This window comes from Scyliorhinus torazame, chromosome 10 (genome assembly GCF_047496885.1).
Source record: "Scyliorhinus torazame isolate Kashiwa2021f chromosome 10, sScyTor2.1, whole genome shotgun sequence".
Taxonomy (NCBI): Eukaryota; Metazoa; Chordata; class Chondrichthyes; order Carcharhiniformes; family Scyliorhinidae; genus Scyliorhinus; species Scyliorhinus torazame.
Genome location: NC_092716.1, coordinates 155,028,464 through 155,050,734, shown reverse-complemented (window position 1 = coordinate 155,050,734; position 22,271 = coordinate 155,028,464). Strand labels below are relative to the sequence as shown.

Genomic DNA, 22,271 nt, shown 5'->3' with positions numbered 1-22,271 from the left:
GAATTCTCCCTCAGTGTACTCCAACAGACGCCGGAATGTGGCAGGGGATTTTCACAGTAACTTCATTGCAGTGTAATGTAAGCCTAGTGACAATAGTAAAGATTATTATATTCTTAAGGTCCCTCGACTCTAGGCGCCCAATTTTTTCAGGATTCAGAGTCAATGTCAGAGATAGTGCAGTTGCTATAATCTGATCCGCCAGGCCTTCATCTTGAGTGAAGATGGAAGATGAGTAGTCGAGAAATGGATGGGAAAGGAGTGAACTAAATGGGACTTTCCCAAGCCTATCCCACTTAGTCAATAATAATAATCTTTACTATTGTCACAAGTAGGCTTATATTAACACTGCAATGAAGTTACTGTGAAAATCCTAGTTGCCACATTCCGGCTCCAGTTCGGGTACACTGAGGGAGAATTCAGAATGTCCAAATTACCTAACCACGTCTTTTGGGACTTGTGGGAGGAAACCCACGCAGGCATGGGGAGAATGTGCACTCTGCAGTGACCCAAGCCGGGAATCAAACCTGGGACCCTGGTGCTGTGAAGCTACTGTGCTAACCACTGTTCTCCGAAGGGTGTCTTCTTTCCTTACTGCATCATGTCCCAACAAAAGGGAAAATGAGAACAAGCGGGGGAAAAGCTGCTCAGGAAAGAGAATCAAAGAACAACATTGCAGGCGGCCATGCAGCCCATCATGCCTGTACCAGTTCTTTGATAGAACTATTCAATTAAAGCTACTTTAATGCTTTCTCCATAGCGTTGCAACTTTTTTTCCTTTTCAAGTCTTTATCCAATTTTCTTCCATCAGTGGAGAAAAAAAATGTCAGAACAGGAGAGAAAAGCAGCAATGAAGAAAAACGCAGAGAATATATTATCTGACTCACCATCAGCACTCCACAGGAGACCACCATATAAAGTATCTTCATCGGTTTGACAGAAACTCAATCTAATTAGCATTGATTACATAATTTGCCTACAAACAATAAAATCCAGTCAGCTATCGGGGTACTACACTAACTGCTATTTAGGCATGTACAGTAGCAACATGGGATATATCCTCACTGGGCACATATTAACAGGGAAGGCAATAATTGTTGATTTGTACATTACAGATCTTCCCAAACACAAAAATGTTATACAAAGGAGCACAAATGGTGTCGGGTTGTAATTTCCAGTAAAATTTATTTTGGCCACCATTTCCTCAGAGAAAAAAAAAGAAAAATAAGAAAAAACAAAGAATACGTCATCCTAAAAATATTTCTGCTGGTTCAGGCTTACATCATACAAAAAGACATGGTCAAAACAGTCCAAAAAGCATCATGTGTACAATCTTTACTTAGCAAAGAATAAAATAAATACAAATTGATCCAAAAGGCTTCAGATGCATCTCAATTTTTGTCCTTTTTTGTTTTTAGTACAGCTATTATCTAGATACACCACCAATTAAAAATCACAATGGCTTTCAAACAGAAGGGAAGAGTGAGTAAATAAGAGGCATAAACTGCTAGTAATCAGTGTGAAAGTGTAGAAATAAAAATCATTTTGCACAGGATCTTAAACAATATTAGAAAACAATTACATTAAAAAAGTCTGTTGGGTTTGCTTTTTCCTATCAAACCAACTTGAAAAAAATCTATACAATTTTCAAAAAGCTGAACACCACTATCTTACAATAAACACTGATGGTAAACCAGTGTTATTATACATTTTACATAATTTGCAGCACATTCAAACAGTTCTAGTGTTTGTTTTTGCCCTTCTAAATGGATTGATAATATAGTATGGTATCATTTCCTCCTTAATTATCTGCATTAATTCTGGAAGCATGAGCCAAATAATCTCAAAAGCATTTTTGCTAATTTTGTTTTCCTGTATCATTTTGTGTTCTCCCCCCCCCCCCCCCCACCTTTTATATAAAGACAATAATAGGAGAGTAAAGGTACTGTGCATATGAGGTAAAAGTGTCTATTTTTTAAAAATAACAAAGGTAAACAGTTAGTTACTTTGTACTGCTCTCCATAAGCCAACAGAACCAACACTTTCCGACCTACTGCTTGAAGGATATCTGGCTGTGAAAAAGGCTGACAATGATTCCTGCTGCCATTTGTGGCCCTTTATAACTAAATTCTAACTCAGCTGATGGTTTTTTTGCCAAGGAAGGAAGGAGATATTACAGACACTGACCAACAAGATGCAGATTGATCAGTGAAAACTTTTTTTAAAAAGCACAATTCATGTCATCCCATGTGAATATGGCATCTTTTTTGGTTATTCACTGTTGGTTATGGTACGTTCTCAACAAAAACTATCAATAGGTGATTCTTTTAAAAGCAGGATATAATTACCTCAGGTCACATGCAATCACCACATCGGCATTTTTGTTCCTACAACCTCTTGGGACAGAAAGTGTTCCCATCTTTCTCTAACCCCACCACGAGCACTCAGGAATCAAGTGAACTGTTCAGAATGGTACCCGTCCATAACAGCGGGAAGGTCCAAGGTTGTGTCTGTGACTTGTGCAGGATAGCAACTGATACATTACAATTCACCCTTGGATAGAAAGAGAAAGGAGGAGTGGCGATCCCTGTTTCCATTGGCTGTGTAGTAACAACTTTCTGGAAAATGTGTTTTGTTGTGCAGGTATGTATGTATGAGTGCCGGTCTTAATGCATTCTCATTTTTTTCCCAATTAAGGAGCAATTTAGTGTGGCCAATCCACCTACGCTGCACATCTTTGGGTTGTGGGGGTGAGACCCACGCAGACACAGGGAGAATGCACAAACTCCACATGGACAGTGACCCAGGGCGGGGATCGCTTCCGTGCTGTCCGTGTGCATTCTCATTGCATGTTTTTGTTTGCATGTCAGGGCATTGGCACTCTTGTACATTTCTCCGCGAGCACACTTTATGCAAATCTGTATACACATGCTCTATCATGTACCCTTGTCAGCATGCGTGCTCTCGTGTATCTGTGCACTTTCTTGTGTACTGATATTTGTCAGGGTGTGCATGTTTCTGGGTGTATATGTTTTCTCTTGAAAACATGTTGGATGTATGCATATCTGTGTTGGGCTGTGTATAGGCTTTCTTCTGTATTCATATGAATATCCTGCCAATATTTATTATTCAGGCTCAAGAAATGCTCACATGGGTGAGGTACGCAAGGTATCCATGGGACTCCTAATTTTAATCTAATTCAGCACTTCCACCAGCAAACAGAACTGAAAAGTTTTTAAAAAGTGTTGCTGACTTTGGCGAGATGGAGAAAGATAATTCATCTCATGTCATCTTGTATCGATCTACTTGTTCTTCAGGCTTGAGACTTGAATTTTCCCTATAAGGTCCTGAGAATGATTTACTCCCATCTACTCAATCCAAATATACAAAATGGAAAAGGATTGGTGAAAAATGTAACCTCAAGTGACCTGATAATTTCCAGATTTAACTTAGTGATTAATGAAATTAAGCTTTCAAGAGACCATTTACCATTTAAGGCAGGTTCCGAAAACAGCAACGGCAATTTTGAAACCGAGTTCTTCCTTTCATACAAATTGCAATGCTTTTTATTTTGCCTGGTTTGGTGTACAGGCTGAATCTTTAGCAGGGCTGTTTCAAGCAGCAGGAATCAACAACAGGATATTCACAGACAAGTCTATTTTAAATTTTGTCCTACTAGTCACAAAGAACAGGAAAAAATACCAGTGATGGCAAAATAATTTAAATTGGAAAAAAATGAGTCTGTGCAAATTATCATGTACCATAGTTTTACACTTTTGAGAAAGCTTCTGCTTTTCTCTCTCCCTCACTCTCCTTACAGTAAACAGATATATAATACTGATGTTGGTTTCACCTCAATTCCAGTTTACAGAACTTCAGACTTCTGCTACTTACTTGCTTTCTGTTTAAAGGAATAAGACCAACAGCAAAAGCAGAAAAGAAAACGTGACAAGATACCTGGGGCACTGTGCCAAAATGAGCAGTCACATCTTTTAGCATACTGTTGATTCTGTCACAGATAATTTGATTCAATGCAATATTATTTCCAACCCTGTCAAGCTCAAAAAACATAAAAAGTAAATAAGATATTTTTTTTATTCAGGGTCACATTTTAGCGTGCTAACTATGAGCTACTGTAGGGCAAGGAGCTCCTGTAAAACACTAGATTTTAAAGTGGAATCAGAAATGGCTGGAAATACTCAGCAGGTCTGGTACCATCTGTGGAAAAAGAAACAATTAACATTTCAGGCCTGTGACCTTTCATCAGAACTGAGTTTTGCTGAAAGGATCACCAACCTGAACCATTAACTCCTGTTTTTCTCTCCACAGATGTTGAGTATTTCCAGCATTTTCTGCTTTTATTTCAGATTTCCAGCATCTGCTGTATTCTGCTTTTGTGTCGGATTTTAAAGCCTTCTCTGCCAGTAAAAGATCACTATACAGCCCATAAGGTTTTTATGAAAATCTTGTGTATTAACATTTTTGGCTACAGGAATGGTAACACAAGTTGACACCAGTTAATTAGTCAATAGTAGATGGGAGTTCTTTTTATCAGCAGAGAACATTTCTTAATGAACGACAACCCAAATAACGGGTTGCACCAATGATTGATTGGTTAAGTTGTCTTTAGTAAGTGTTTTTGAAAGCTATACCTGCAGCCAACGGTAAGAAGAGTCCTGAGCTAAAGAGGATCCTTGATCCAAGCATCTGCCTTAGGTTGGATCAAACTCTGTCATACGGTCATTTGGAGCCAGGGCAGTAAAATTCATTCCAGGTTTTCACAACATCATGAGCAGGATCTGGCAGAAGTTCAGTCGTTTGATCAGCCCGCAATGTTTGCTGTAAAATTGTCCACAGCCTACAGTTCTACTGATTGATGCTTTATTTAGTCATGGGGAAAATGTTACACTCTACTCCCTGGTTCATTCTTGACAATTAGCTTTAGATCACATGCCATCAGTAACCTCTGGAATATTGACTAAATCTCTCACCCAGTGATAACCCAGCACAAATGTAGGGTAATTGCAGCTGTCTGGAAATGTAAAAAATCTGAGCAGCCCATTTGTGCCATGTATTGTTGTTCCAATGTGCTTCACTACAGAGCAGGAAGTAGTGTTGGAATTACAGAATTAATAACGCTGTTAAGGAAGGAGAATGAGGGCAAAGTCTCACTCTTTATTAACAGGTGAATCTTGGGGTATTCCCGAGCCAGCCAAAGAGCAACAAAGCGAGTTGAGAATTACAAGCCTCTTTACCCTCCGAGATAGGAAATGGCACACAGATGAAGAGGGCACAAGGGTGCTTAAGAGGAAGAGGTCAGCAACAGTGAATCAATGTTGCAAGCCATTCTGACTGTGACAAGATTTTGAAAGATTTAGATCATGAATAATTAAAAAAATATTTTTAAATGATATACTGATCAGGAGTATTCCGGTAACAAACTCAATAGGGACTGAATTTGGGGTGGATGGGGCAGGGGGAGGTGAGGTTGTGGAAATAGCTATTTCTTTAAAAGTCATAATTATCCTTCATTTTATCTCCACAAATCTTGACTGAGCCCACATTCAGAGACTACAACTTTATAATACTTGCATCGGGGGATAATTGGTGGTTCCAGACTTATTTTAAAAAGAAAGCAAGGTTGTTTACCCTATTCAGGTACAAATGGATTGCACCAAAAATATTCTGAAATTGATATAGCAAAAGTCATTCTCAGGTACAGTTTTACTACTTAAATTAATTTATGACACAATGCGTATATGCAATTTATAAAATACTTATACTTCGGTAATTCTGAAAGGCTGAAAACTGTCAAGTAGTATTCTACCCGTATGCTTTTTTAAACCTTAAAAAAAATTGAATACCAGCATTATGAATAATTAATTTGTAAGCATTAATCAATGTAAATTATAGTCCACAGATTATAAAATTAAAAATAAAATTAATGAACTGGATGCAAATACATCCAGACTTCATGGGTCTTTTTAGTATCTTTTAAAAAAGTAATGGACTCGTATTGTGGTAGTCAGGACATCTATTCCATCACGAGCGAAGAGATTGATTTGCATATTTCAGCTTATTTCACAGTTTGTTTGGGACCAAGTTTGCTTTGCTAAATGTGGAGTGCAGGAGGAGGAAAAAATGTGCAAGATATGCAGTAAATATTAGTGCAGCATCAGTTCTGTATAGTGCCAGCTCCAGTGGACTTGTACACTTTATTAGAAGCAGCTTCCAGCATTCAGCTACAAGATTTGAAAATACACCAGACACCACACCCTTTTTTGTAGAGGTGAGGGAGAGAGGAAAAAGGATAAAATGATAATTTGGCCTGATAATTGACACAAAGCAAGATACATATTTTTTCTCTCTTCCCATCAAATGCTGTTGATTCAGAGTCTGGAGGACAAGACAGTCCAATCTGTGGGCTATAATCTACGAGGGGTGATTAAAACACCATTAACATTTACAATCCCCAGTTGGCCAAAAGACAGCTCCCTCCAATCCAGTTTGATCTTCTCACAGATGATTCAATCAAAAACGAAGTTTCTGCTTTTGGGATTCCTCTAGAGCGAAATTCAGTGAACTCAAGCTCTTTTTCTGCTAAATGAGCAGTGGTGTAGCTATGCAAACCTCCCTTAATGGGTGTAGCAATCCTCTATAGATGGCACTCACCAATTTGCAGTGCAAATAAATCAATTAGGTTTCACGGATTAAAAAGAATGTTACACATACACTTCTTACAGCAAGACTCAATTACCAAGCTTCAAAATAGACTCCGAGTTTGGGAAAGAGATCATTTTTGTAAGTTTATAAAATATCAGAACTCGTTATATTTAGCTCAATCATAGCCATAAAAAGAGAGGGTTTTTAATGTTCATGTAGTTAAACTTGTGGAGAATACTTGTTACTTTATGATATTCAAAGTAATAAATAAGCATCCTTCAAAAATCATACTGGGAGCATGTGGGAAGAATTAATAGACATATTTTCCCTTGCAGCAGGGTCCAATGATTCAGATCTAGGAAACTGCCTAGAAGTTCAGGCAACACCATGATTGCATATTTGATATAATGCTGGTTCTACTAAACTGCACGATTTAATAAAAGACAGATAAATAGATCAGGCACCACAGCAAAATAAATTGGAAAGATGTGTTTGACACGAAAACATGAAAATAAAGAGCATATTCATTTTACACAGCTTAATCTCATTACTCAAAGGGCCATATGGCATTCTTGGTGCTCCTATACTTACGTTGCTATTACTTCTCCTTACCCGCATTCCCAAACTAATTCTCTGCAATTAGTTACCCACCAAAAGTGATTGCCACTGCATAAACCAACACCAGCTAGTCTTGGTGGGCTCCCCCATTCTAATCTGCTTCTGGATTGGATTTCCTCAATTTGCTGACTTGGTTTACATTCATTGTGTCACAGTGTTAATCGTTAACATGGCAGTGCTATAATTGATGTGATATATTCGATCAATCCTACAAATTTACATCTGCTCATCCCCATTTGACTGGTCAAAAATTCTTTGGAAGTTAAGAGTACAGATACTTTGGCAGGAAGAATCAAAATGCAATATATTGTTTAAGTGGAGAGATTTCAGAACTCTGCTGTACCAAGGGATCTGGGTGCCCTGGTACATGAATCACAAGTCAGTCTGCAGGTACCAGAAGTAATTAGGAAAGTAAATGGAAGTTTGTTGTTTATTTCAAGGGGAATGGAATATAAACGTAGAAAAGTTTTGCTACAGTTCTACAGGGCTCTGTTGTCCTGTGTATTGCAGAGTGTGGCGAACTCAGCCCAACGCATCACACAAGCTTGCCACCCTCACATTGATACTGTGTACACCTCCCGCTGTTTCAGGAAGGCAGACAGCATTATCAGAGACCCTTACCACCCAGGCAATGCCGTCTTCCATCAGGCAGAAGATACAGAAGTCTGAAGACCCACACATCCAGACATAGGAACAGCTTCTTCCCCACAGCTACAAGACTCCTCAACGACTCCCCCTCGGACTGATCTGTTCACTGTAAGAACACTATTCACAACGCCCTATGCTGCTCTTGCTCATGCATTTGCTCGGTTTGGCCTCTTGTTTAGCACTGTAACTAAACACTGTCGATGTACCATTTGCCAGTGTACTATGGTGATTATTCTTTTTGTCTACTATGTACATACTGTGTACGTTCCCTTGACCGCAGAAAAATACTTTTCACTGTACTTTGGTACATGTGACAATAAATCAAATCAAATCCTTATTGAAGGAGGGATATAATTGTATTAGCATTTCAGAGAAGGTTCACTTTACTGACACCTGGGATGAAAGTGTTATTACAAGGTCCTGAGGGGACTTGACAGGACAGATGCTGAGAGAATGTTCTCCCTTACAGGAGAGACTAGAGGATAGGGGATACAGTTTACAAATTGGGAGGCTCCCATTTATGATGGAGATAAGGAGACATCTTTTCTTTCAAGGGGTCGTTAGTCTGTGGAATTCTTTTCTCCAGAGAACAGTGGAGACTGGGTCATTGAATATATTTGAGGCGGAGTTGGAGAGATTCATGATTGAGCAGGTGTTGAACGTTATAAAGGATAGACAGGAAAGTAGAGATGTTCATATGTACATCTGTGTTGTTTCTCAAACCAAGTAAGGAAATCTCCAAATTTGAACATTCATAAGCAAATCTATCTTTACAAACTCCTTTTTGCTAACTTTGCAAGATTTGTTTTGTTGCAAGAAAAAGTATATTGACTTCCAACTCTGAAAAATGTAATCAAAATATGGACTCTGAACGCAAGTGAGTAATTTGCTAGAAATCTATGTGCATGTTCAGAGTTGTTTTCTGTGCAAACATATGCCATAAAGCAATAAAGAACAACATGGCTGTGTTACTGAATAAAGAAAGAGAATTAGGGTGGGGGTTGCAAAGGGAACCTAAGAGCTTCTAAAGAACCACAGGGCAGTTCTTAGTTAAGTGACATTGTAACGTTTATCACTGACAGTCATGTTTCCTAGTGAGAAACAGACTCAATGCTGAACTACTCTGCTCACTCACAATCTCAATGGGTTTTGGCTGCCAATCTAGGTTAATGCTTTGTGCATAATTTTTATATTTAACTAACCTTGATTCAATGTTATACCTTATTTTCCTCCTGGCCTAAGCACACAACTCAACAGCACAAATCACAAGTAAGCTTTCCACTACTTGTCCATCCAATACTATTCTACCTGCTGCAGAAGTGGTTTGGGCTATTTACTTGGAATATGAGAAGAAAAATCCCAGTCTCATTACAAATCTATCCCTCTAGGTCTCGTTAATGTGCTAGTTTGGAGATTGGTCAATTGCAATCAGTAATCTACAGTACTCCAAACTTGATCGACTTGATTTACTGAGTGTGCTATAGTAATTTCCAATCTTGAACTGCTGGGTACACCATCTTGGAGCCAAGGTTAGGGAATTGACTGGTTTTGCACAAAAGTTTGCAAACCTGGTTAACACCTGTTTTGGGTTCAAAGCGGTTTTGGGTTCAGATTAGAGCTTGGGCCGGAGCTAGAGATGGCACAAATGTGATGTTATGCATCATAAAACAGATAGAAAGAGGGGATATGAGAAAGCTCTGGCTGGTAGAAGTAGGGAAAATCCCAAGATATTCTAGAAGTATATCAATGGGAAGAGGCTACCCAGGGAAAGGATAGGACCCATTAATGACCAAGGGGGAAATCTGTGAGTGGAGCCAAAGGACATTGGTAGGGTGTTGAACGAATATTTCACATCTGTCTTCACCCAAGAGAATGAGGAGGTTGTTATGGAACTTGGGGAGAGAGATTGTGAGGTTCTTGTGCAAATTGTCATTGGGGTTGACAAGGTATTGGCTGGTTTAAAAGTGGACAAATCCCCAGGTCCGGATGACTTGTTTCCCAGGTTACTGTGGGAGGTGAGGGAGGAGATTGCCGGGGCTCTGACCCAAATGTTTAATTCTTCTCTGGCCACAGGGGAGGTTGCAGAGGACTAGTAAACAGCTAATGTGGTCCCACTATTTAAGAAAGGTTGTAGAGACAAGCCAGGGGACTACAGACTAGTGAGTGGTTGGGTAACTACTGGAGAATATTCTGAAGGAGTGAATCTATCTCCACTTGGAGAGGCAAGGTTTGGTCAGGGATAGTCAGCATGGCTTTGTCAGAGGGAGATCATGCCTAACAAATGTGATTGAATTTTTTGAGCATGTTACCAAATGTACAGATGAGGGTAGTGCAGCTGATGTAGTTTACTCGGATTTCAGCAAAGCCTTTGGCAAGGTCCCACATGGGAGGCTTATTAAACCTGCAAATGCACAAAGATTACAGCGTGATTTGATAAGGTGAATTCATAATTGTCTTTACGGTAGGAGACAGAGGGTGATGATAGACAGCTGCTTTAGTATCTGGAAGCCAGTGACCAGTGGTGTACCACAGGGATCTGTGCTGGGCCCCTATTGTTTGTCATTTATATAACTAACTTGATTATGTGAGGAGGGTAGGATCAGTAAGTTTGTGGATGACACAAAGATTGCCCGGTGGTTAACAGTGAGGTTGAGTGTCTTGGGTTACAGGATGGTCAAATGGGTGGTAAGTGGCAGATGGAATTTAACCCTGAGAAACATGAGGTGATACACTTAGGAAGGAGTAATTTAACAAGGAAGTATACTATGAAAGGTCTGACACTGGGACGTTCCGAAGAACAAAGGGACCTAGGTGTGTTTGTCCATTGATCTCTGAAGGCAGAAGGGCAGGTTAATAAAGGTGGTGAAAAAGGCATATGGGACACACTTTTATCAATCGGGGCATAGATTACAAAGCATTTGGGAGGTCATGATGGAGCTATATAGAACTTTGATGAGGCCACAGTTGGATTCCTATGTGCGATTCTGGTTGCTACATTATAGGAAGGATGTAATTGTACCAGAGGGGGTGCAGAGAAGATTCATCAGAATATTGCCTGGGATGGAACATTTAAGTTATTAAGAAAGGTTGGATAGGCTTGGGTTGTGTTCTTGGGAGCAGAGAAGACTGAGTGGTGACCTGATTAAGGTGTACAAGGTTATGAGGGGCATGGACAGGGTGGATAGGGAGCAGCAGTTTCCCTTAGTTGAAGGGTCAGTTATGAGGGGACACAAGTGAGGGGTGGGAGGTTTAGGGGGAATTTGAGGAAAAAGTTTTTTACCCAAAGAGTGATGGTCTGGAATGTACTGCCTGGGAGGGTGGTAGAGGCGGGATGCCTCACATCCTTTAAAAAGTACCTGGATAAGTACTTGGCACACCATAACATTCAAGGCTATGGGACAAGTGCAGGCAAATGGGATTAGGGCAGGTCAGGGCCTTTCTTGCGTCGGTGCAGACTCAATGGGCCGAAGAGCTTCTTCTGCACTGTAGTATTCTGTGATTAATTGTATTTTCTAAAACAAAAACCCAGAAAAGGACAAGAATGGGATTTAAAAAAAAATTCCAACAATCATTAACAGGATTACATTTTCAATGCTCTGGAGACAGCATGCTGGAAAGGAATCACTATCGTGTCATCCTTTGCAATGATTCCAGTAAAATGGACAGGTTCAGATTTATACCTCGTAAATGCAACACCACCACAGCATTTGTGGGGTAAATATAATTTTTTAGTCTTGTGCATGTGCATTGAGAGTTCCAAGTACACATTTCATTCACTGTAACCCAATATAACATCCCAAGCCTGTCCCATTCTCTTGGAAGACACTGACTCAGGTAGACATGCAGTCCATTAGGCACCTGCTGACTACCTGCAAATGTGCATCTTTCACGTGTGAGCCAGACAGTAAATGCCAGCAGGTTATCTGACCACAGAAAAGAGGAGACTACCTTTAGAATCATATCTCTTGCGCTTTGTATTAATCCCACTCCGAAAAATTATATGGACTCCTCTATTAAATGTGATTGGGCAATCTTCCAGCTAATTGTCAGAGATTAGACTCAAGAGGCATCAAAAGTATGCCTCCTAGCCGATTACTGCTCGACACTGGGCATAATTCATTGCTTGTTAAAAAACTAGAATGATATGAGAAACTTCCAAAATACATCCGAATTGAAAGGAATACAAAGGAAATATTTATCCAACACTGCACACATCACTAATTTGAAATAGATTTGTTCCTCTTTAACTCCCTTCCTCAAAAGCAATCTTAATTAAAGTATTGATTCTTTACATTTTCCTAGTTAATTAGAGCCATCAGCAGGTTGCTTAATTGTAGAGGTTATCACAGCAAAAGGTCCTTCCAGAGACTTTTCATCTATTGCTCTTACATGGGTAGGGTTCAAGAAAGAGTCTCACCATCTCAAAGGAAATTATGGATGGACAACAAAATGTTGCCCTTGCCAGCAGTCCCATGAAAGAATTAGCCACCAGCCACATCCAGCTCCACATTGTCTCTGGGTATATAACCTCAATAGTTATGTGCAAAGTGTTTGCAGGTGCATTTGTTGGTAAAATGATGTTACTAAAAGTGGACAGAGTGTTTTTTAATTGTGGGTGATTTACTTTCTTGGTTATTGAACTGAGTTAGATGTTTTTAAGTACATATACACCTGAAGTATGTGTATGAAAGGCGTTTGCTACTACAATTAGTGCATCTTGCTAAAAGAGTATTCTGTGGATTTGTGGCTCGCGAAGTGATTTCTATTGGACACAGTACGTATATGTGGAATGGAGTCCAAGGACTAAGAGATGATTATTTGATTATAATACAATATCATGAGAATCAATGGGGCTCCCAACATTTGATTTGTTAAACAGATATTGAATGTACAGTCTGTTAATGTTAATTAAGGAAGCATACAAGAAAAATTCCTGATGATTGGAACATATTGGATATGTGCCCTAGGTGAAAAGCTACCCGACTAGGTTAGCAGTATGCAGGGTCGTCAGAAAAGGTCATGCACCAGAGCATGCAAGTTCTGCTGAGACGAGACAAATAACAGGCCAAGCTACAGGTTTAGATATATTGGTGAAGAAATGTAATGTAGCAAAGTTCTTGGCTGGGATCAATGCTTTCAAAACTGTGGGACTCCTGCGCAGGTCATACACAAGTCGGCTTCTTTAAGTTACCACACGAGTGTCATTCAAAAAAAAAAAAAAAAAATTAGACACATAGACTGTGAACAAAAAAAAAAAACAGTAGGTTAGTTAGGATACTTAATCGGCAGACCTGGAACATGGACATGGCTGATATTTTACCCTAATTGAGAAATGGCAGTGTACCTAATTCACTGAAGAAGACAGCTACCTGCAGACCGAGATTTAAACTCATGACCAAAACTAATCCAGCAGAATCCCTACACCGAAAATGCTAACTGGATAAATTAATATTTTGTTACGTTCTCTGTAAAATAGTTTGATCTTGACTTGTTTTATTACTCAGTATTGGGCACAATCCTGATCTTCAGATTACAAAATGGATACAAATGCTGGAGAATACGTAAAAACGATTTACATGAATGACATTAGAACTGACGAATTGTAACTATCAAAAAAGACTCAAACAACTTTGGGCTTTGGGATGGGGAGGAGGTAGTGGCCTGCGAGTGATCTTTTAAAGTATGATGTGCAGGTTAGGTGGATTGGCCATGCTAAATTACCCTTAGTGTCCAAAAAGGTTAGGTGGGGTTACTGGGTTAGGGGGATAGGATGGAGGTGTGGGGCTTAAGTGGGGTGCTCTTTCCAAGGGCCGGTGCAGACTCGATGGACCGAATGGCCACCTTCAGCACTGTAAATTCTATGTTCTAATTCTATGAAAGAGTTTGATAGGGTTGATATTTGGAAAATGATTCCATTTGAAAGGGAATCCAAAACTAGGGGTTATTGATATAGGATAGCCACTAATAAATCCAATTAGGAAGAAATTTATTTCACCGGAGAGTAGTTAGAACGTGGAGCGCACCATCACATGGAGTAAATGAGGTGAACATCATAAATGTATTTAAGGGGAAGCCAGTCAGATACAAAATAGGGAATAGAACAGCGAGCTATATTAATATGACTAGATAAAGTTCAGTGAGGCTTGTGCGCAACATAAACATCTACACAGACCAGCTGGGCCAATTGATTTCTTTCTGTACTGTCGATTCTATGTATTGATTTAATGGATAGTTAATACAAGTATAGTATGTTGATGCATTTACCCATGCCACACATTGTGATGAGATACAAGGGCAGTGAAGTAAAGATGTTATACCTGATGTGTTATGGAGCTAGGAGCCCCTGGAGATCCCCAGATGTACTGGTCTCCAAAATAAATCACAGGGTTCTATGTACTAATAGAAAAAAAATGACCAGAGAGATGATGTATCGAGAAGCTAATGAGTGTTATCCACCTAATGTTTCTCATTGCTCAGAAACTGTTAGTAGGTACTGCTAAATGTAGTAGTTATATTTTGTCTGCTATACAGTGCGGAGTTGAGAGTTTACTGTCATGCCATTTGGGTGGAAAAATTGATCCATCATGTTTCAGTAGCGGGTTGACATACGCAGATGACATTGATATATTTATTTGGGGTGTGATGAATATTGTACCTCTGTCAACTAGACGGGTGAACTGCAGGCAACCTGGTCACTGTGTGGGTGGGGGAAAACAAACCTGATTGGGAAAAGTTGGACATCATCCACAATGGACCTGTTAGACAATAAATTAAATATATTCATGCATTATTTGGGAAGTGGCAGGTGAGGAGGGTACGAGGTGGTTGGCTTTAGTGCAGATTAGTGGCATAGCAGTGTTATTTGCATATTCCATTCAAAAGGCAAAGCCCGAATCAAGTAATCTTGCATCCTAATATTGAGAACATATTTAAAAAGAAAGACGCCATTATGTGCAGACAAAGCACTATACGGTCCAGATTACTGTCCATATGAAGGTGTTGAACAGGGACACTGGCTCTCTGTTGATTCAGTTGAATGATTTCAGGGAGAAGCACCTGATTCTCTACATGTACAGTAATGTATGGTCACAAAACATGGCACAGTGATGCTCAAAGAATACTGACGCATTATATTGCACTGCATAGTTGTAGCCTTTACCTATTATGGGACAATCCTTATTGTATAATCTGACCACAATTCCTTACTTCAGTGAAACTCAAAAAGAATGCATTTTTGTTACACTGGAGTATTGCTGTGTAGAATGCGCCTTTGCTGTTGGCAGAAAAGGAATCCTAACATGCTTGCATATCAAATTAAAACACAATCGTAATTTCCACCAACAACACCCAAGCAGAACTCACGGAACCTTTTCTAAGCGGGTAACTAATGAGATAAAATGATTTCTCTTTTCAGCTGCTTTCCAAATAGTGTTAAACACCACACTCAAGATAAAGTCAACATCTGCATTAAATGCCAACATTTGTTTGGGTGAGTGATGTGTTATTTATGGCTGTAGTAAAAGCTTGAAATGGAGAAAGTATTTTGACATGCTTTTGCACTGATTGACAATGCCACTTCATCCATTCCAGCAGGATAGTCTTCTAGTAGAAGGCTGGTGTTTCTGAAAAATCAATGAAGTTGGATGGGCTTCAAATAAGGCATGAGGGAACGTGTCCAAATATCTACTGTGGGTTGAAGTTGTCTCAAACTGCCCAAACTCAGATGCAGAATTGCACAAAGTAAGCATTATAGAAGCTGGAAATCTGAAATAAAAACAGAAAATGCTGGGAGCACGTGGCCTATTGATAGGAAGTTAACTTTTCAAGTTTAATGACTCTTCTTGCATGCTGAACACTTTTTCCTTTAACTCCACTCAATTTCTCCAATAAAATATGTTGCTATGGGAGCCTACAATCCAAGCTCTACCTGCCATTTTGTAGGATATGTTGAACATTCTTCACTCCAGTCCTACTCCGGTTCCTTCCTTGACGTCTTTTTCCAGTACATAGATGAAGACCTCTTCTTCTTGCTGAGCTGGATTTATGCGACTCTAAATTCCACCCTCCCTTCCCTATGTGGTCTATCTCTGACTCATATTTTACTTTCCTTGACCCCTCTAACTCTACCTCTGGGAATAAACTGCTAATGATTTCTACTAAACTGATTCCACAACTATTAGATAGGTAAATCTATTTCACTTCCTGTAGGCCCTCCATTCTCCTCTCCCAGTTTTGTAGTCTCTGCCGTAAAACAAAACATGGTTCTGGAAACATTAATTCTACCTTCCTATTTCCACAGATATTGCCTGACCTGCTGAGTGTTTACAGCATTTGTTGATATATGTTTACAGTTCTCTGCAAAACCCGCCCAAGTTTTATCTGTAGGTTGTAGAAGTATGATTAATCAACTGTTTAAATCTAGTGAACAGCCTTTCAAAGTATGCAACTGTTGCTGAAAAGACTGGATTAATAAGTTCTCTAAAAATCCTTTTATTTCAATTTCTGGAAGATTTCATAGGGTCTTGTAAAAATGGTATGTTTAATTGTGAACTTTTACCAGATTTCAAGCACTGTATCGGCCTGTTCAATGTTTTATTTGCACTGCTTGCTTCTGTTGGTAATTCAATTCATTGATAGAAATTACTGGAAATACTCAACAGGTCAGGCAACTGTCGAGAGATAGAAATAGCTCACTTTTCAGGTTGATGAAAGTTCGTCTGAACTGATCAAAGATGTAAAGGTATTAAGCAAGTGCAGAATCAGGAAAAGGTGGAGGGAGGGAAGAACAAAAATAATGTTCTGTGATAGGGTAGGAAGATAGGAGAAATTATATGACAAAAAGTATGCTGCTGCAAGGCAAAAGATGATGGTAATGAGATTAGTGTTCATGAATAAACTTATTTATTCAATACTTTAATCTCATGAAAAATATTGAATATTGCCGATACCATCTGCCTCAAGTAATCAAGGTGTAATGGATTGCTATGCGTTATTCAGGAACAAGGTAAAAACATGGGGAGGTGGGTGTTAGAGAGGGAGAAGATGGATTATTTGCCCTATTTCCCATATGTTAATGTAAGTTGTTGCTGTTGTATCAGATTGAGTTTCATTTCATAGCAAATGCAGGTTCACCTACAGAAACTGTCCTTAAGTATGTCCAAATTGTAATAACTGGGAGTCATCATATTTGCATGATCAAATTGAAACTGAGAGTTATCATATTTACATGTTCAATAAATATCATTGCTCAAAAGCAAAACAAATTTATCAGAAATAAAATAATTTCAATATGGGACCTTACATGCAGCTATCTGCTACTTTTGATCTGAATATTATTAGGATTTTTCTTTTCCAATTTGACACCGTCTCTCCACTCCTTGCCATACAGTATCATTAGGCACCACTGGCACAAGCAAGATGCATGCATTAGAGTAGGCAGGGAACGACTATGGAGGAAATTGTAGTCAAGCCATAGTCTGTAGGTTCCTAATGCCTGCACCATTATGCTTTCCAGGAGAAAGCACTGGTGATTAAAAGGTAGGTATTTTAGCTGATTTCCCCTCCGTTAGAGGCACGTACCATAGCACAATCTTCAACAGCTGTTTTCTCCAGCACCATTCAGCTAACTCAGCATAGACCTCTGATCTGTGTGGTTCTTGAACACTGGGTTTACCAAACAAGTCTCTAGAAGGCTTCTACAAAGTGCTCCAACTGAATATATAACTACGAAGTTAGTTTACTTCAATGATCAACAATGACAACTTAAATTAATAGGTGGTGGAGAGCTGACAATGAGCTGCAAAAGCTATTGACTCGAGTGGTTGCTGAAGATAACTTTAATGAAATATGATTTGTGAACATTAGCAAAACATGCTGATCAATTTATAGCCTTAAATTCAGGGCCAGCTATTTATTACTATATATTTGACACATACAAAAATTGTGCTGTAAAAAGTGGTATCATAATGCAGAAGGAGGACTAAAAATGATTATAATATAGGAAGGAAGGTACACGGCTTACTTGATATTTTTTCTGGCAACTGGTTAGAGATGAGCGAATCATGATGCATCCATAATTAGTTCAGATCAAGGTCAGCAGGGTAGTAACATCTACACCAACATGTTATGGTCGAACTCAGAAGTGGAAATATTTATCAGCTCATTGCAGTTACCAACTACTAGATATTTAAAGTCAACTTTAAAACAAATTCATCACATACCAAATCATTAATTTGAATATCAGTTTCTAGCTTGCAACTTAACTAGGCATCTTGATGGTGGAACTGGAAGAGTCCAGACTGAGAAGAATAGGAGGGCGAGTATCTTTTTGCATGTGGGAGTGAGGGAAGTACCAATATCAAGGGGTTGGAGAATAAAGAAAAACAGAAAGATTTTGGGATATATTCAGAAATATTTCTGCAACCATTTTCATTTATTTAAATTATTTCAGTCCTCAACAGCGATTATTTGGTTGCAAACTAACTTCGAAAAAACTTTCATCTTTTGGTTTTGAGACAGTTTTCCTTGTTAGCCTGGTGTTTTTTTTTTTAATCACTTGTGCTGAATATCAGTTCTATTAAAAATATCTTTAATGAGAGTTATGTTCCAGAATTGGGTTAAAAACATTGTAAAAGACCATCACTAAATAACAACAGAATATTGTGACTGTTTCTAGGCGAATCCCTCCCTATCCCCATGCCCTTGCCGCAACCCTTTTCTGTATATGTACCATTGTCAGGTTGGGCAGGCATCAATAAGGAAAAGTGAATTCTCCGCATAACTGATTTAGGAGAAACTCATTATTAATAGTCTCTTCCATCTGCACATTGTTTGGCTAATAATTACAAATGTAAGTATAAATTGCTGAAATTTTCACCTGGTGCCAAATGTAAAGGCAAGCACACCCTGATATGTGAGATAAGTACAACCAACATTAAATATTAATGCAAAGATAATATAAATTTCCATTCTGGCTGTACTTGCACAACAGACAACAGACTTTTGCATTCTTTACACAACTGATGACCTATGACCGTTTTATTAACTGATCTTGTTACCTGTGACCTTCAATCCACTTTTCAAAAAGATGGAAATAGTAAGAACTGTAAAACTGTTCCAGTATATTCCCCAGTAAACTGAAGATCGTTCCCTGCAGGTTCAATATAGAAGCATTTGGCAGTTCAGACGATAACAGATTTGTGTTTTTTTTCTTTTTATATATACACAGATTTGTTTTAATATATATGTGTATATATATATATATATATATTCATATGTACAGAATCTGCTCAATTTCTAACACTTTAGTTTTCTATAAATCACCTCGTTAGGAAATAAAAGCACTCAACAGTTTACTTGATCTAATTTCTGTAACACTAGGAAGACCTGAATATTTCCCTAAGCTTTAAAAACCCAAAAATCTCAGGACAAATTCAGTCTGTCCTTCTTGTGTCTTTCCAGTGCCCAAGACACTGAAAAACTTACTTGCACAATGAACAAGCACATTACTTCTTTGAAATTAAAAAAGAAATACTCTTCATCATAAGCCATGCAAGGTTTTGGTGCCACCGCCTACCAATCCCAATAGTAAACCTACATTTCTGTTTTTTGTAATTAAAATAAGAGGAAAATCTCTGTACTTTGTGCTGTGTTCATTACACAATGTACCTCTCTCTGTCTGTACTTTTGATTCAACCTTCACGACTTCAGTCAGTCAATGATTGCTACCGCTCTGTCCTCATGCCTCCGACCCTTTGCATTCAACACAATTTTTTCTCCATCATGTTGCATTGTCTAAATGTCTGCCATTCTGCGCAATTAATCCTGGACTTGGGAATTGTGAGAATGCAATTCAAGATCAGGACAGCTCACTAAGTTTCTGCCGTTGTTTTCTACCTATTTCCCTGAAGAGTAGACAAACTTAAAACCAAACTGGTGGCAGCAGGCACACACTGGTATTTTCACTTGGCTTGACGCTGGTCCTTACCCAGCTGGTACTCCCAATATGGATCTATAAGAACACAATCCAGCACAGAATTCCCCTTAAATTGGCAAATCAGGAACTGCCTGTCACAATTTTGTTCCCAGAAAGGTTTACAAGTTCTAGAGAATCCAGCCATTTCTTTCAGCTACTTGGTCTCTGAGTTACTGTCACAGTTCACTGGTGAAGAGGCAGTGGTGGGGGAGTTCATGCAGTCTGTGGGGTTGTTGATCGCCTCATCTGTCAGTGTGGCATTTTTTGAGAGCTGTATACCCTGGATCAGGTGGATAAGCCGTTTCACTTTTTCCAACGAGGACTGCATATCTTTTTGCCGGGCAAGTAACGTGTTCTTAGTTTCCATACATTTCTAAAGAAAAAAAAAGTTTGTTTTAGTATAATCATTTGTGGATTCTACTGAAAATCACATTGAATTCCACTTCCATTCCCCATACAATCTTTCAATTCCATTACCCAGATTTAGAATACACCATGTTAGCTCTCATATTAGTCGTTGGCAATAACCCCGATTATGGCAGATGGAATTCACTAGCAGTAAATGTGAGGCAGTCCATTTGATTTTAAAAAGTGATAATTATACTTTGAAGGAAGCTGGCTATCAAACAAGGGCAGGGGGATTTGGGGTAAAGGTTCACAAAACATTAGAAGCAGCATGACAAGCCAATATGGCATAAAATTATTGGAACACTGTGGTTATGACAAGAAGAATAGAATGTAAAGACCAGTTAGAAAATGGTGTGCGGTTTGGGCTTGATGCAATAGAAAGGATGTTGGGGTAATATGAACAATTCAGTGTAAATCCATCAGGATGCTGTGTGGTACTCGAAAATACAAATGCAAACTTGAAAAAATGGGACTGTATTAGAGAGAATATATACTCATTTGATGCTGAAGTTATCCTTTTCCCCTGAGATAAAGGCTTAATCAAATCATTTCTGAATTTAAAGATTTAATCTCCTTATGAATATGTAATTTCATGATTCATGTGTTTTAGGAATATAACTTTTGGTTTGGGTATTGAAATTTTGTGAAAGTTAAGACAAATGAAAGCTTTGAAAAGTTGGATTTAAAAGTAATTGCAATTCAAAGGGTGACCTATATTTATTTAATAAGGTCAGAAGTGGGAAATCACTAAACAAAGGGTGACACCTCTCTTGAGTTTTGTGATGGAGACAGCAAGTCTGCAGCTGTCTCAATAAGGGGGAAACATTTCCCCAGATCAAAGAAGGGTTTGAAAGCAACTGGTAAACAAGGGAAGGTTTAAAGTTGGAGGTTCACCGGGAACATCCCAGGTGTGCCACATTGGCATCGGTAGATTGCAGGCAGTTTTTGGGGGGTTTTGCACAGGAGGTGGCCATTCGGTCCATCTTGTCCATGTCAGCCCCAGGACACCCAGATGCCCAGGATAAATCTCTGATTTCTCACAGAAAGACAAATGAAGTGAGCCTGAAACAGCTTTGGGACAAGCTGAGAATCTGCCAGAAGCTGTAGATCAGAAACAAACGGTGCCACTGAGCAAGAGTTCTGTGAGGCCAAAGTATAGGAGGACAATTGGGTGGAAATAAATGTATGGGAAGTGGTCCTTTGAGATTTTCAGATTTTAAAATTAAAAAAAAAATAATTTTTATTAAAGGTTTTCATAAAATATCAATAACAAAATGAGAAAGAAAAAAGAACCCAACAGGGTTAAGTACAAAACACAATCTAAAAAAGCAACCCCCCAAACCCCTCCCCCCACCCGTACATAAATAATAAATTAACATTAACACCCCAACTTAAGACAACAGGTGTATACACTCCCTCAGACCCTTCCAGTGTAAATAACATAAACAAAAATAAAGTAAACCCCCGCCCCCCCGAGCTGCTGCTGCCATTGACCAATGTCTATCGTTCTGCCAGAAAGTCTGAGAACGGTTGCCACCGCCTAAAGAACCCTTGTACCGACCCTCTCAAGGCGAATTTCACCCTCTCCAATTTAATGAACCCTGCCATATCGCTGATCCAGGATTCCACGCTTGGGGGCCTCGCATCTTTCCACTGAAGGAGAATCCTTCGCCGGGCTACCAGGGACGCAAAGGCCAGAATTCCGTCCTCTTTCTCCTCCTGCACTCCCGGCTCCTCTGCCACCCCAAATATTGCGAGCCCCCAGCCCGGTCTGACCCTGGATCCTACCACCCTCGACACCGTCCTCGCTACGCCCTTCCAAAATTCCTCCAGCGCTGGGCATGCCCAGAACATATGGGTGTGGTTTGCTGGGCTCCCTGAGCACCTAACACACCTGTCCTGACCCCCAAAGAACCGGCTCATCCTTGTCCTGGTCATGTGTGCCCTGTGCAGCACCTTAAAC

At 39.3% G+C, this 22,271-nt stretch overlaps 1 protein-coding gene across 6 annotated transcripts in view; it reads right to left on the bottom strand.

The window, feature by feature from the left end:
* Positions 1–1,162: 1,162 nt before the first annotated feature.
* The window catches only part of LOC140430984 (PHD finger protein 21A-like), a 594,207-nt gene continuing 573,098 nt past the window's right edge, over positions 1,163–22,271 (bottom strand). For all 6 annotated transcript variants that reach the window (XM_072518844.1, XM_072518847.1, XM_072518843.1 and 3 more), the window contains one exon: positions 1,163–20,273. In XM_072518844.1, the coding sequence (XP_072374945.1) occupies positions 20,055–20,273 (219 nt within the window). In that variant the 3' untranslated portion in view covers positions 1,163–20,054. The remainder of the gene's footprint in view (positions 20,274–22,271) is intronic.